General features: G+C 38.7%; 1 protein-coding gene across 2 annotated transcripts in view; it reads right to left on the bottom strand.

The window, feature by feature from the left end:
• fibcd1 (fibrinogen C domain containing 1) overlaps positions 1-16,719 on the bottom strand; it is a 200,350-nt gene that overhangs the window by 80,169 nt on the left and 103,462 nt on the right. For both annotated transcript variants that reach the window (XM_012866217.3, XM_012866218.3), the window contains one exon: positions 12,310-12,446. In XM_012866217.3, coding sequence (XP_012721671.1) covers positions 12,310-12,446 — 137 coding nt within the window. The remainder of the gene's footprint in view (positions 1-12,309; positions 12,447-16,719) is intronic.

The raw sequence follows: 16,719 nt of genomic DNA, 5'->3' as shown, positions 1-16,719 counted from the left end.
ACCCAAACTGACAGAGAAGTACACAGGAAAGAATCAACAGAAGCACTCCAAAGCTGATTCTGGGAGATTTACAATCTGGCACGTCACTGCGTGGAAAACAGGGAAGGTGCCAATAGCTTGTTAGCTCCTGGCATTTACGCGCAGTGAGCACACCATGTTCGTATGTTTGGCGCATTGGCAACAGATGTCACTTGATGATAGTCTGTGGCGGCGGCAACAATATAATCTTCACATAATGATTACAAACCTCAACCCATAGCGAAATCATGAAAGTGAAAGTACCAGGGGTCTCCTTTCAACAGCAACAATTTAAGACATTCACACAAACACGTAAAGAAGACACACAGAACCTACTAAATAAATGTGGCAAAATATAAATATGCAATGCATATTTAAAATGAATATCCTGGAGATTATACTATCTTTACTCTAATAAAGATATAGGCTAGCAAGTATGTAAAACTGAAGTATTTTTGTAAGTTAGTAGTAAAGTGACCTTGAATTTGCTTTCATAAATGTAGCTGTATTATATATGAACACAAGGTTTTTTTGTACAGTGTTTTAGGTAGTATGAAATAGTTTGTATACCCACTTGGAACTTTTTTAAAATGTAAGGTTAACACATCAACTTGATATTTATGAAGCAGAAAGAAAAAGGGTACATAGCTTATTTTTTTATTTATTTTTTTACATTCAGGCCTCTTTACGCTGATACACCTACACAGGAGTCAGTGCAACCAAATTAGCCTTTAGAAAATCACATTTATTGATTACTTCAATTGAATAACTCAGTTAGACTAACTGTGCATAATGTAAAGTTATAAAAAAAACAGCTGTTCTATGAAGGCCTCAGAGGTTTCTTAGAGGTCAGACAGGTCTGGGATAAAGTTGGGGGAAGATTTAATGCAGGGTTCGGTTATGAAACAACATCCTAATATGTGACAGGGCAATGGTCAGCCCATCATCTGGAAATTGAAATAGTACGGCACAGCTTCACAGCTGCCAAGACATGGTTATCCACCTGAACTGACATGCTGGGCAAAAAGAGCATTTTTTCAGATAAACAGCCTATGGAAGAGGCTGCAGAATTCCCCCAACTGAGAATCTGTGGCAAGATTAAAAAATTGTTGCTGACAGATCTTATTTGAAACTGAGCTATTTTGCAAAGAGTGGGTAAGAACTTCCACTGTTAAATGTGCAAAGCTGCTAACGGCATACACCCCAAAAGATTTGTGGTTGCAGTTAGAGCAAAATAGTGTTATCTTATTAAATTATTGACTTGGGGCTGCAGAATACAGGTGCATACCACATCTTTCACTTTTGTATGGATAAAACCATGTCTGTTTTTCCTTCTGCGTCCCATAATGCTACTACTCTGTTTTGGTCTAAGATACAATTTCAATGAAATGTGTTTTTTAATGTGACAAAAGGCGGGAAAAACCAAAGGGACATGAATCATTGTGTAATCCCCAGAAATAATTATGGATTAAACATTTCTGAAGGATATGCATCTTCTTCGGGATAAGGTAAATGGGCCGTATGCAAATAGCCAACAAAAATCATTATCACAGGCGGGAGCCAAATGAACGCAGTATGATAAAAAATAGCCTAAAAATGAACGCTTTCTGGTTAATAAAACTAGCACGAACAAGAAGATGGATCAAAAGAGACTGACGTAGCAACTGCCAGCAATTTGGTAATGTTGTTGAAGGTATTGATGATATGGTAACAAATTCAACACAACCTGATGAAAGCACTCATAAATTCAGAGCACCAGGCACAACTGCTATCTTCAAACAGGACTGCAAACATCTGTCGGGGAGCATTTTATAATCCTATCACAAAGACAGATGTGCCCCAAACACAGTAGCAGCAGCAGCAGCAGCAGCAGCGAACAAAAACCGAGGAGAAGCACAATGCAGAAAATCTCTCTCTTTATCCTCTCTCTCTCTCGCTCTCTCTTACACACACACACACACACACACACACACACACACACACACACAAACACGCTAATTTCTATGTATTTAACATTTTTTCTACATTAGTTTCAACTGTGATCTGATTACTAAAATACAAAATAAAAATTCTCTTAAGGTTCATGGAATAAAATAAAGTGGGTTACCTCAAGTCGATCTCTGTGGAGGCATAAAAATAGTATGTAAAAAAAGAAAAGGGCCTGCACAATATAGACAATTGATTAGACAAGAGCTAACAGTGATTACGTTTTATAAATGTATTTTTATTTACAATAAAGAATGTACAGCATGCTACACATTTATAACCATCCCTGGTAAATTGTTTTATTGCAGCAAGATGATCTTAAAATTAAATATTTAGGAAAAAGTCTACCCTTTTTTATTTGGTAAGAAAAAAGAAAAAGATCTCACTTTAAGAAATAATTGTTACATGTTTTGATACCTCACAACAATTTATGTACTATCCGTTAAATTTAAATTAAAGTGTTTTTTTGATTTATATTACTGGTTTGAAGTTCATCAAAAATATTTAGGAAATTTGAGAATTATACTACTTAGTTTAATCTTTTATTATAAATAGGATCTTTCACAAAGGCCTTTTCCTCTTAGTCACTCTACAGCATTTAAATGAGGGAGGGTTTTTTAGGAATAGCTACATGAAAATTGCTACTTGCCTAAACTTTTGAAGTATCACGAAACACTTAAAACAACCAAAACAGTTGATCTATGTTGGTTTGGCAGGATCTGGTGGTGGTAGCTTGTGTGGGGGTTTGACATTCATAGATATGCACACCGTACGTTCCTGGAAAGAGTAAAAACGAACAACAGACACCAGTCTAATTGATCAGTGGATGTTTGGATAAGTTGTCTTTTCAATGATTCTTCTACCCTGCACCCCTCCTGCTTTTAACACCAAACAGCATCCCTGAATCTTGGAGGTCTATTTTTTGAGCCTGTTCATATAATAGTTGGGGGAAAAAAAAAAACTACAGCCCCATGCTACCGCGGCAAGCCTTTTACAGATCTCTAACCTTTCCCACCATAGCCTGCACATGGCTCTAATGGCACTAATATCCAGAAGGACATGTCTGACACTCCTAGTGATAATGCAGCAGAAAGCTCACTTTCTCCTCTTTCACTACTATCCTTTCTCTTTATGCCAGACCTGGAGTGTACACACAATATTCACATCATTTTAAAAAATAAGATTATATATATATATATATATATATATATATATATATATATATATATATATATATATATATATATATACAATAATGACATGAAAATCAGACTAAAGATGTTTCCTGAATCTGGTCAAAGAGAAAGGTAATACGCTTTGAGCTGAGCTTATATTCAACTCTGAATTTAACCAGTTTATTTTAAAAACATATTATGCACAGATAAGACGCAACTGCACACAAATCTGCCCTGCGTTTGCTTTATGTTCAATCAACTATCAAACTAAGAGATGAAATATTGAAGACCTCTGAACCGTAGAGATACCGGAAAGCCTATAGCATGCACTCTGCGACGCTCCAAAGGCACTTCCTCTCACGGAGTAATAGAACATGTGCACAATCGTACATTCAATCTCAAACTTTTACATTTCAGTTCTTAGCTGAATGGAATTTTTGTGAGTGATTGCAGTGCTTCTGATAAAAGCACTATTTGATAATGCAGACCCACGCTGCACTCTGATATATCTACTCTCATTTATTATTAAAAAAGCCGTGGTCATTTTTAGTCCCTTCCTTTTAACAAATAAAATAGTAATAATAGAAGATTCTGCTCTGACCCAAGAGGCTTTATTCAAATGGCCTCTGAAATCTCTTTACTAAAACATGTGGGCCAGTCACCCGAAGGCTCCGGATGGTAAGAGGTTGCATGTGTACAGCTTTTAGGATTAACTGTCTGACTGGATAAACTGTAAACACATATGAGCACATATTGCCTATATATACAGATGAAGGTTTCATTTTTATTCAATTGTTGTGTTGAGATATGGTTTCAGACTTTGAATAATGTTAACACCTGCAGGCAGAATGTGCGGCGTGTGCTCTCATGAGTCGATGGGTGTGGGGCCCAGTAATGATATCTCTTTTCTTTTATGTCCTGTCTGCCATCCTCTCTTCTACCTCTATGGGCCGACTCGGTCTCCAGAGCCTGAGTTATGGCATTGGAGTAATACCGAGCAATTTTCTCTGACAACTATTCCCACCAAGCCATAATGACGTATTTTCTCCTCTCGCTGGCTTGAAAAAATGTTTCCTTTTAATAACTGCATTACCTCTAGGATTCATAATTTGAGCAGTTGTTCCTATAAAACAGTTTTGGTTAAAATAATTCATAATATTTTTTTAGTTCAGCAGTTCTTTTTTTAAATATTTCAATAATCTTAACTTGTTTTCTTTACATTTAAGAACAATGCTATGGATTGAAAGGAGAAAAAAAAAAAAAAAACCCTGACACTGCATTTGGCAGAAGGACGCAAGTTATTTGTTAAGATTTTTTTTTTTTTACTTCAAGCAACAAAACTGAAGTTGAAACTGTGGGAATGGGTTTCTTACCAACTGCAAACCTTAAATTTCAGTATGACTGCCTCATAGGAAAGAACCAAATCCCATTATTGATATACAAATGTAACTACAATGTCATCCACATATACTTATATTTGAAGCGAAAACTAAACAAAAACTTCCAAAAAAACTTGTCCCTCTCAGAAATGGAGCTTAAGCAAAAATTCTAACTGAAGAAACTCTATTGCCTGCCTCCATCAATCAGAGACTCATCAGCCTCCTACGCAAGCCAATCAGCTTTGAACTGCTACTCCTAGAAGCCAATCAGCATCCTGGGTTCATCTTAAAAGAACTCCACATCCTTGTCTCAGCCTTCTGTCTGGACTCTGATGACTGGATTCAACCCACCTCCATCCCCTTCTCCACCATCGTAGCAAGCTCCGCCTGGCTTTCCTACGGTCCTCCTTCAACCTCGTTCCTATCAGAGTGTAATTCCTCCTGGACTCTTATGGAATTCCCCGTCACTCCTTAAAATGGTCCGGCAGAAGACCGCCATGTTGAGCCTGGTTCTGCCAGAGGTTTCTTTCCCAAAGGGGAGTTTTTCCTCTCCACAGTCGCTTCATGCTTGCTCATCATGGACAGTTCATGCAAACCTGTGTTTATCAAGTTGGACATCTAGCTCAAACAGATCATCATATGGACTGAACAAACTTTATTTATCTCCACTCCACCACCAGTTTCAGGCCCGGGGGGAAATATCCCTATTCTCATACGCCTGCTTATGCATATTGAAGTATAATTCAGCGTGAATTTTTCCTGCCGAGGTCTGAGCGCCAAACTCTTAAAATATTGTATCAATAAAATTCTTCTAATTGCCTTTTCTTTCTGTGTGAGTTTTTCAGATTGAAATGCTGTCACATTTATGTGGTGTCAATGTCATACAGGCTGCAGTTTCTAAAATAATGATTTGTTACATTATTGGTCAAACTTTATAATTTTATCGTCTTAGACAGGGTCTCTGTTTCCTAGCAGAAAAACACTGGGTGAGCTGTCATAGGTAGCTGCCTATCTCCAATGGTCAGCGGGGGAGAGGTGAGTACAACTCCACCTGCTGCACAATGATCTATTTAGATAGGCACCAGCACCCTCCAAGGATAAGGATTGATTTATTCATAGGTGGTAGGCTCAAACAACTTATTTCCTCATTGGCCTTATTAGTTAAAATGGCCAAATCTCTATTATTACACTAGGCTGCTTACTACTGTAATGTTTGCTACTCTTCCCAGATTTATGTGCTAACTTAAAAGGTAAACATAACATTAAGTAGTCACTAAGATCTGATACTGGTTCATTGTTCATTCTTCTTTTAATCTGGGAATTCCTGGAAATTATATATTTAATATTTCTCAGTACTGCAAAAGGGAACCAGCTGTAGTACTGTACATGTACTGCAGTTTAAGAAGCGTGGTTTTAGATTAAATTGCCCTATGTTTTGTAAATCTTCATTTAATTTTGATCGCATGTAGTGGATTGCAAAAGTGTAAGCACCACTCTCATGTTTCTTTAAATGTGACATTCTGTACAGTTCAGCTGAAATTTTATTTTTTTTTTCTGTGAAAAACAAAATAAAATGAGCTGCAACAAACTCTTTGAAAATTTTTTCTCATGCCCTTAAGCATTGATTGATTAACTGATACAATTTAAGCATTTGGTTTTGTTTGGTTGGAGACTGTCAACATCCAACATCTTTGCACAGATGCACACAGGCACACAAACACGCATAGAGAATAGACAGCAATGCAATAACGATAACGATAATAACAATGTACACACTTACACATCTTCCTGCTGATTGTTTCTTCTGGAGTTTTATCACGATATCTTTATGCACTGAATAGTCACAACGCGGTAAAATAGTGCAAAACATTGATTCATATTAATTTGTCACTAAGGCAACTGATACAACATCCATTAAATTATCCCTGTGTGCCATTAAAACGAATGTAACGTCAGTGACAAAGACAAAAAAAAAGAATCAACATAATGCCAGATCTTAAGTGCAGATAAATATAAGCTAAATGCTTTATGAAATTAACAAAATATATAAAGTGCCGTACAATTTTATTTGCTGAAGTGTAAAGAAAACGCAAAAGGAAAAATGGTTTGAACTCCAAATTTCTGAGACACACTGATAGTAGTGGGATTTGAAGCTAAAGTTCATGATGAGGATGAGGATAAGGAGGCTGTACATCTTCTACTCTGAGCTGAAAAATCGGCATTCTTTCCCTTACAAAACTGTTTAATTTACTGGATGTGGCATTTTTAAACTAAGGGAGACCAGATATAAAGTGACAATGTGCTGCTTTTCCCCCTGGAGATTAGGAGTTTGCATTTCATTTAGTTACGCAAAGATCTACTTTCAGGCATAGAAAACTTTAGAAAAATGTGATTGTATCTTCTTTGACTGGATAATGAAGAGCGAACTATAAGGTGATATGTAGGGAAATACTCACAATGGAACATTGTAATACTAAAATATTCTTCTCCTGCCAAACTTCTGGAGACAAGTCATTTTGTCCATTTTTTATTTTATATTCGCAGGCATTCACAGTTCCATTAACTGTGCAAAAGTTGTGAGTCATACAGTATTTCTTTCTATTCCATTCCAATGAGCCAGACCCTCTTGTAATATCTTGGTTTTGTCTTGTTTCTTGTTTTGTTTTTGTTTTTTTGCTACAATAGGTTTTCAGTCCAATATCTAGAATTTCAGATACATTATCCTTTTTTCCCTCAAAAATACAGTGGATATGTGACTAAAAGGAATACAAAAGCTCTCTAGCAAAAACAGATGAACCAAAGGTTATTCGTTCTAAGAGATCTGTCGCGAAGACACTTTTTAGTTGTTTTACTCAAATTAGATCAACAGACAGACAGACAGACAGACAGACAGACAGACAGACAGACAGATAGAATAAACACTTTTTAGTTGTTTTATTCAAATTAGATCGACAGACAGACAGACAGACAGACAGACAGACAGACAGATAGATAGATAGATAGATAGATAGATAGATAGATAGAATAAACATTGTGCTCCTAATATAAGTCTTAAACTTTCTGTTTCCATCTTCCTGTATTAATTCTTGGCATAGAAATTACCTGAAATATAAGCTCACAAATCCAGAGAGAAACCACCAGGTTCAGTGGTGAACATTCAAAAGTACAGCAAGAAGCATCGTTTAAATGGATATGGCCTCCGGCTGGTTCAGTGGCTTGCTCTGTCTGTTCACATTACCGCTGCAACTGTGTTTTGAGTGATTCCCACCTGTGTTAATACTCACAATCGGTGATTTTTTTTTTTTTGTCTTCCTCTTGAGGTCCTTTTCTACCCAGAGACATTCAGCCCACATGTTCAGCTGAAGTATATCTCTATTGCGCTTTAGATCTGCTTAAACCCGCAAATATTACATTCTTTTTGGACGTCGTTTTTCTCGATCTTTGAATAAATCAGATAAGTGTGGTGAACAGTTATCTGCTTTTTCAGATCCCCGTGGGAAGCGCTTCTCTTTTTGTACTATTTGAAGCATTTATTAAAAACTGATGAGGCAACACTGCAAAGAAATCTGGTAATGAGTAATTTATCGTATGAATGGTTGGGACGACAAAAATACCCCCAAGGTTTCATTATTCACTGAATAGTTTTATGCTTACATGATTGCAGAGGATAATCCCTCACTCCGGAAGTTTGAAGCCGTGGCTGTCTGTGGGTGGCTGTCCTAGGCTAGTTTGAACAGCTTGAATCTAGCGTGGCATTATGGAAAACAGCGCCTTTGATCATTTTTGCCTTTTTTTTTTATGACTGCTTTAGGTTTGACTTTTTGGGGATTTTTCACTGAGGCTCTCTCAGCAAAGGATAAATCTTTTATGTGAAGGGAAAAAGAAAAAAAAAAAAAAACACGTATCTGCTTTGCGCAGTGCATTCAGGTGTAGTCAGGAATACGACACATTAAAAAAAGAAACCTACTCTGAAAGGTCAAAATTTACTGATGATGTAATTGTACTGATTGGTATCAAAATCTAGGGCCACTTGAGATAACTCCATTATCTTCAAGGCTCCCCAAGAGCCCCCTTTTACTGCCAATAAAGCAGAAGAGAAAGATTTTATTATAGGCCATTTTTGAAGTATGCCTTTGCAGGGGAGTAAGAAAAATGACATTCGTGCTCCTCTATTGTGATTTTTTTTTTTATGTCCCATTCTCACGTTCTCCCTCTTTTTTCTCCTTCGAGAGCTCATCTGTTCCCTCCCTTTTCTTCTAAGTAACCTGCTCATCTTTCAGTCTGTCTGCAACAGTATGTCAAACTATGCTAATGAGGTGGCAGCATATGGCTCATTCCTTATTTAAGCTCAGCAGACAGTAAGCCACTCGGCTCCCCGAGAATCCCGCTACCTGCTCCTGTTGGACTACACAATGCTGATCTCCTAATGAGGCTCAGAGATTATCACAAGCAGCTCAACACTCCAGGCAGGATCAGTAGCTGCTTGTTATCACCTCAATCTGAGCAGCGGTGGAAATCCTTTTTTTCTGGACGGCATGAGCGGCAACCCGCGTCGTGAAAAACGGCTCTGCTCAGCGGTGGAGGGCCACCTCGCTTTGATGCAGAACGCATGCATAGATGGACACACACACAAAGCCACCCAGCCACCGACAGGTCCGCATGTTGCTCTGCGCCGTCGTACGCTGCTTCGAACTTTGTCATTCTGACAGATTTGCTTCATGTGACTGGGGTGGGGTGGGGTGGGGGGGTTGACCTTGCCTATGAGATTTACAGTGACAGATTTACAAGCGTGCATGAGTGTTAACACACAGCTCACTGTCATAAGGATTAGGGAGGAAAGTGCGCAGCGATTTGCTTTTAGACACAGACGAGGCGGCTCTATTTATTTTAATTAGCAGCCTTGACGTTGCAAATATTGTGAAAATATTAATAGTTTCACTCTTGTTACTTTTGACAAATTGATGTGTTTGCAAATAGGGACTGAAAACAGTTTTTAAAGGTGTTGAAATTTGGTTGTATTGAAAACAATCAGCTGAGACGTCTTTACACCTTCATACATTTATCGGCAACTCTGGTAAACACATATTAAAAGCTGTCACATTCTCCAGTTTTTTTTTTTTTATATTTCCTTGTTATTTATTAACAGTATGTTCATTTAGGCCTTGCCATATTAATCAATGCTTTATGTTCAGTTCCTTAGTTCATCCTTGATCTTTGTACATTGAGTATTATTTCTGTTACAGTTTTTTTGTGAGTGTGTCAGTTCAGCTGATTTGGTATTATGTAGGCCTCGTCCACACAGAGACAAAGGCGGTTCATTAACGATTAAGAAAAAAAAAAGTGTGTCCACACCATAGGACGCAGGTTAACTAAAGAAACAAGAAAAAAAAAAGCCGGACGTGCGGAAATAACTCATGTGAAGCATTCACAGCACCATGGCATGGGATCAGACGCAAACATTTGCACGTTTAATGTGATCTTTATGTGGGTTGGCAGGGAGCACGCTGTGTAGAGCGGGCTTGTTAGAAAGGAAGAGTCTGAAGACACTTCATCGGACGGCACCCTTTTCCTAGTTATCTGTGAGAGTTACAGGGAGAGAGGTGAAGCTACAACATCACCGTTTAAGAAAAGATGGAACCTGCATCCTGAAATTTATCCCCTCTGAGTCCAAAAACACAGCAGCAGTGGCGTAGCCAGAAATTGCAAGTCGGCTCAATAAAAAAATGGGTGGGCAAAATAATTATAATTGAAAGTTAGTTTATATGTAAGTTTCACATTTGTAAGTCCACCATGGAGAAGATACAGGCTGAGGGGAAGGAGAAAAAAACATTCTCTGTTCAAGTGAACATCCTTAAATTGACAGAGGAAAAAAATAATTCGGACTCATGACCTGTAAGATGATTTAGAGTCACAAACATAGCGAAGTAGCTTCTGAATCATAAACTGCGGCAGCCTGTCGGAGTCTTTACTTCCGTTTTTGAATACAACATCGCTCAGAAACGGCTGCCGTCGCTTCATCGATCCAGATGCCCAGGACACCCGAGACCGTTTTTTAATGAATGGAAAACTTCTGCTATTTCTTTTTCTTTTATCAAACACAATATTACAGTTAACAGTTAAAAGAAATACAGACCTCTGTATCTCTTCTCATTGGTTGTCGCTGTTCTACGCCAGATTCTTTCTTTGTTTCGCTCTAAATTGTCTTACCATGCCTGTTACTGTCTGTTTTTCTACCCATATTCCATGGCTTGTTACTCATGTGTCTTTAGCAGAAGTGCCAAAATATGTAGCTGGCACTGCATCCTGTAGAAGTCAAGCAAAATGTATATTCTAAAAAAAGAAAAAAAAAACATACATCAAAGCATCACCACATCAAGTTTAACTAACTTGCTAACTTCTGAAAATGTATTTATTCTCCTAAAACATGTGAAACACCTTTCAGACAACTTGCATCACTTTGTTCTGCACTGGATGGATTCCACTCGTATGTTTTTATTTATTGCATCACAACCTGTAAGAAGATGAGATTAAAAATGTTGATGGAGTTAAGTGGCTGAAATTTCTTGTTCCACATTAGGGGCTTCTCTGCCTTCCCTGAGGACAGCTTTGGTACATCTCAGAACCAGAAGGAAACAAATGTCTCTAACTGGAAAGAGCTTGTGTGAGCAAAATACATCTGAACTACAATTCCCAATATAGCTTCAAACCGCTGCATGAGAGTGTTTGTTCACCTCGCCGTCTCCTTCCCCCCAGTAGACTCTGTACTTCCAGAGTACAGTCATATTCAAACAGGATTGTTTACTTGAGCAAGTCCAGAAAACTGACAGATCTTGGAGTTGGGGAGAATAACTACAAATGCTTAGAGGAGCTCTAAATGTCTGTCTCTATATGTCCTTTTTTTAGGATCACAAAGCTTTGTCAGAAAACAGGAGCAGGATGAAAATCTGTCACCTATAATATAAACAACTTAGTTTTTGTGCCTTTGAGGCATATAAATGATAAAATATATTACATAGAAGCTTTATTCCAACGAGCTGCCCGTGCATGTTGTCCCCCCTAAACTGCACTTCCATCTGAAGAGGCATCTCAGCGTCAGCAGGCAATTTAGATTAAAACTGGTTTTAAATCTCCGCTTTTGCTATAATGGCACTTTTTTTTTTTTTTTTTTTACCTCCGCTGGCTGAACATGTCATGTGGCTCAGTGCTGTTCTAATAGCTTTCTTCATCCGGCACCTCCTTCTTCTTATTTCATTCAGCAATGACTTGAAATATGACAAAAAAAAATAAATCCACAGTCTGTCCGACATGAAAAAAAAAAAAAATCTCCTGGAAGCATTTTAAAGAAGGTGCACTTCAAACTTGATGCCGAGCTCACCTTGTTATTATGTTACATGAAACTTTGATGAAATGTTTAATACATGAGAATCCTGAGGCACTACATCTGTAATTACACCAGGTGCTCAGGAAAAAAATGTATACAACATTAAAGGATGGATGAGTGCCTTAAATTGAATTAATGCGTGCAGGTGGATTCAGGTTTGGTGAATCCCTTTTACTTAGGACGCTTGATACTGTCTGTAAAAGGAGATTTATGAAAGTAGATGGGTTGAAAGGGCCCACAGGCCTATTCCATTTACCTGTTTTCATCTTGATTATGACCCTGGAATAAATGTATTGACTGAGTAGAAAGGCACAAAAAAGCTTAAGAGCTTTGTGTTTATGCGTATTTTACTGGATGGGCACTGACTCACCGTCCAGCCTCCTCCGTCCGTGGTCATGTCGCAGTAGACCTGGAAGCCCGTAGGGTGGTGGACGGGAAACACGGAGTAGATGCCGTCCTCTCTCTGACCACTGGCGTACAGATCGCCGCAGTCGCGGGGGCGAGAGCCTTGGAAGAGGTGAAAGGAAGGACGCATTAAATAAATCAGGCCCCCTATGGCTTTTCAAGGAGAAAGGAGCTGTCTCAAACTGACTTGTAGTTAGAGACAGATGTTGATGTGGCATATTCAGGTTATGTTAGATTAATCATTTTATTTCAATTGCAAACCAATCATTTTACTGATATCTTGCAATGCAAACAATGTGTTGAACATATCATACGTTTTTTCACATCACAACCACAAAAAAAATACTTTTTTTATTTGTGATTTTCTGTCAGAGACCATCACAAAACAATGCATGCTTGTGAACATTGCAGGGCTAAGGTATTTATATAACTTTCTGACAGATAGAAATAGATACAATTTTGGGATTTATTTGTGTTCAGGCCCTTAAAGGAAGTATTCATTGAACTGCCTCTTCCTGCAATTGTTGCCTATTCTTCCTTGACAAATAGTTTAATCCCTGTCAGGTTTGAGGGAGAGAGCCTGTGAAAAGCCAATTATGAAGCCTTGGCACAGATTTCTTTAGGCTTTGACTGGGTCCTTTTAACATGTGATCGTGTTTTGATTTAAACCATCCCATTGTAGTTCTGGCTGTATGCTTAGGGTGTTATATGCTGATGGAAGGTGAACCTCTGGCCAAGTGTCAAGTTGTCAGGGAGCCTAACAGAAGACCCAAAAATTTAGCCAGATACTGAGTTGTGTTCAAAATTTGATGAACAAAAATAATGAACCTAGATGTCGGCAGGAGACCTCTGCAGGAGGGTATAGCTGAGCGGGGGTACATGGCAGGGTGCAGAAAGCAGACAGGCACAGATCATGACACAATTATTTAGTCTGTTCTAATAGTTTTTTCCCCAACTAGTTTAAGTCCAGTATAGTTACAATCAACTCTGAAATGCATCTGTTTCCCTACTGAATAAAGAATAAGCCCACAGTGAGATGCTGCAACCACCATGGGTTGGGAAGGTGCATTCAGGGTGATATGCAGTGTTAATTTCCCTTCTAAAATAATCATTTTTTAAGTTCAGTTTTGGTCTCATCTGACTAGCACACCTTGTTCTACATGTTTGCTGCATCCCCTACATTGTCATGTGGAAAACCTCTGCTTGCCTGGTCTGTCAGTTTAGGTAAAGAACCATGTCTTGGTAGGTTTGTAGTTACACTATTGAGATTCCTTTTTTACTTGGTAGACTGAATGGTGCTCTGTTACATATTCAAAACTTTGAGATATTTTATATAACACCACTTCAATTCTCATTTTTATTTTTTATCTCTGACATGTCTGTTTTTTTTGGTCCTGCGTTGTCCTGATGCATTTTTTTTCCCAATAATGTTTTCTAGCATCTGTGAGGAGTTCACAAAATGTATTTATACTGATATGTTACGCACAGTTGGGCATACTTATAAGGACATTTGAGAAGTCAGCTGGTTGTGCTGGATTTTATTGGGGGATATCAGTTTGAAAGGGGCTAAATAGAAAATGCACACAACATATTTCAGATTTTTTATTGTAAAAAGCATTTAAAACCTTAATTCCTTCTGCCCTTCATATTATTGTTCTACTTTGTCTTGGTCTGTCAAATAAAATCCTAGAAAACTGCATTAACATTTGACATTGCGATGCCACAATGCGTTGTTGTCAAGCACTCTAAAAGATCATTTAAAAAAATAATGTCTAGCCCATCAGCCATCATTTAGACTTTTTGCATCTAAATATCTCTCTCTCTCTCTCTCTCTCTCTCTCTCTCTCTCTCTCTCTCTCTCTCTCTCTCTCTCTCTCTCTCTCTCTCTCTCTCTCTATATATATATATATATATATATATATATATATATATATATATATATATATATATATATATAAATGAGACTAGGTCCTGGGGTCTAATGAGACCAAGACACATACATATTTGGTTCAGATGTCTTCAGCCATGTGTGGTGGGAGCCAGATGAGAAGTACAAAGACAAGTGTGTCTTTCGTACAATCAAGCCTGGTGGTGGGTGTCATGGTCTGGGGCTGCATGAGTGCTGGCGGCATTGAGGGAACCATGAATCCCAACATGCACAGTGACATACTGATTCTGATTCAAACAACACCACCACTGCCTTGTAAAGGAGACTGAGGGTAACAGAGCTGGAATGGCCAAGCATGTCTCTGGACCTAAACCCAATTCAATATCTGCAGGGTATCCTCAAACAGAAGGTCTCTAACATCCACAAGCTCCCTGATGTCGTCATGGAGGAGTGGAAGAGGATTCCAGTAGCAACCTGTGAAGCTCTAGTGACATCCATATCAAAGGGAGTTAAGGCAGTGCTGGAAAATAACGGTGGCCACACAATATATTGACATTTAGGGAACAATATGGGCATCTTCACTTTGGGGTGCACTCCCTTTTGTTGTTTGCAACGCAGACATTCATGACTCTGTTAATTTATTTTGAGGGGACAGCCCATTTACACCATTATACAAGCAGCAAACTGATTGTTTTACATCAGTGTTGTCCCATGAAAAGATGGAATAATTTATGAGGCATACAGGAGATACTTTACAGGCATACACACATCAACGCATACAGTAATTTGCACATGCGCATGCACTCATCCACCCATTATCGATACCCGCCTATCTGCGCAGGGGTGCGGTCATGTCCAGCGGTAATTGATCATGAGATGGGGTACACCACTGACAGGTTTGCAGACCATCACAGGAAAACACAGAGAAACACAGGACAAACAACCATGCACACACTCTATAAACAGAAATTTAGAGAGACCAATTCATCTCCTACAATTATGTTTTTGCACCTTGGGAGGAAGCCAGAATGCCTGGAGAGAACCCACACATGCACAGGGAAAACTTGCTAACTCCATGCAGAAAGAGTGCTACCAGCTGCACCGCTGTGCAGCCCACATTGCACTCATACGCATACACAGAATAAATAAATAAAGGGATTAATCAAACAGAACCCGCATGTGCCTCAACACCATCTATCTGAAAAGCTACATGATAAATACCAGTAACATAACAAGCAGCTAGCACACAAATCTCAAGAACTACATGAACGTGTGGGTGAAAATCCACATAAGTTTAGCAGAGCTGCAGAACCCCGGTGAATAAGCAGCAGAATAGGTGAAACTTGAGGTGATCAAGCTGTTAGAAACAGGGAGGGAAAAATCCAGACTGGCGAAAAGGAAAAAGGAAGATCCAAACATTTTGGTGACAGAACAGCGTCTGAAGGTTTGAAGACACTATATAAGCTGCAGAATTTAAGATCCTGGAGAGAAGACGTGACAGAGACAGACAGAGCTTCTACGCCGGAGATGGCAGCAACAGAGGCATCCTTGTTTGTGGCTAAGAAAACCCTGTACCCCGGGGAATACTGAATCTATTCCCAAGGAAGCAAAAAAAGGAACTCTGTGATGGGAGCAGTGGTACAGATTATGCATGCAGACTTCACAGGGTCAAAATCTTGAATTTAAAACAGCTAGGAGAGTTCTTAAAAAGGCCATACGAGTTTTCTTTTACACAGTGTAAAATGTTTGTTCCCATGAAGCTTTTCTGCCTCTCAGTGTTAGCCTCTGCTAATAAGTTCCAACTTTCATCTTCGTCACACATAAGTGGAAAAAATCTGCCTTTCCTCTTTTTTTTTTCTTTTTTTTCAAACCCAGGAAGCTGAAACCACATTCCACAGGGCATCGAACCTCCTTATTTTAGAGTGTGAAATCCTAACAAGGACTTTTCACTGGACCACCTCTATGATCAGATTAATGCGACAGGTTGATTTTGGCTTGGAAAAATTCACCATGATGAAGAAGCACGTTTATTAAAAGGAAGATAGTTGGAACCAAAGGGATTGGAATCTGCATGCAAAACATGCACAGACTTGTCCACAGAGTTTCTAATGAACTGAATTAACATGAGGAAATGTAATGTAGGGGTTCAGCACTCCTTCACAGATGTAGCCAATTAAGATAATTAACACACCACCACCCTCACATCTCAGAATCTGCGGCACAATCAGCAGGAAGAAAGACGGCACACCACTTTTTTATTACCTTTAAACTTTGACAACTGGAAAAAACGACACTACTACTACAGTATTAATACTTGAATGAACTTTAATTGCTGTGTCTGGTTTCATGTACTTCTTTTTTGTTATTAATTATAACCAAACAACGTTTCTCCCACTGCTGTCTGGATTTAGCACACAACCTCGCTTGGTTGCTCTGGTTTAATCCTGAACATTTTCTAAAACTTGCGTCTGGTTTATCTGCATAGAC

Source organism: Fundulus heteroclitus, chromosome 8 (genome assembly GCF_011125445.2).
Source record: "Fundulus heteroclitus isolate FHET01 chromosome 8, MU-UCD_Fhet_4.1, whole genome shotgun sequence".
NCBI lineage: Eukaryota > Metazoa > Chordata > Actinopteri > Cyprinodontiformes > Fundulidae > Fundulus > Fundulus heteroclitus.
This window is presented reverse-complemented; position numbering and strand designations above follow the sequence as displayed.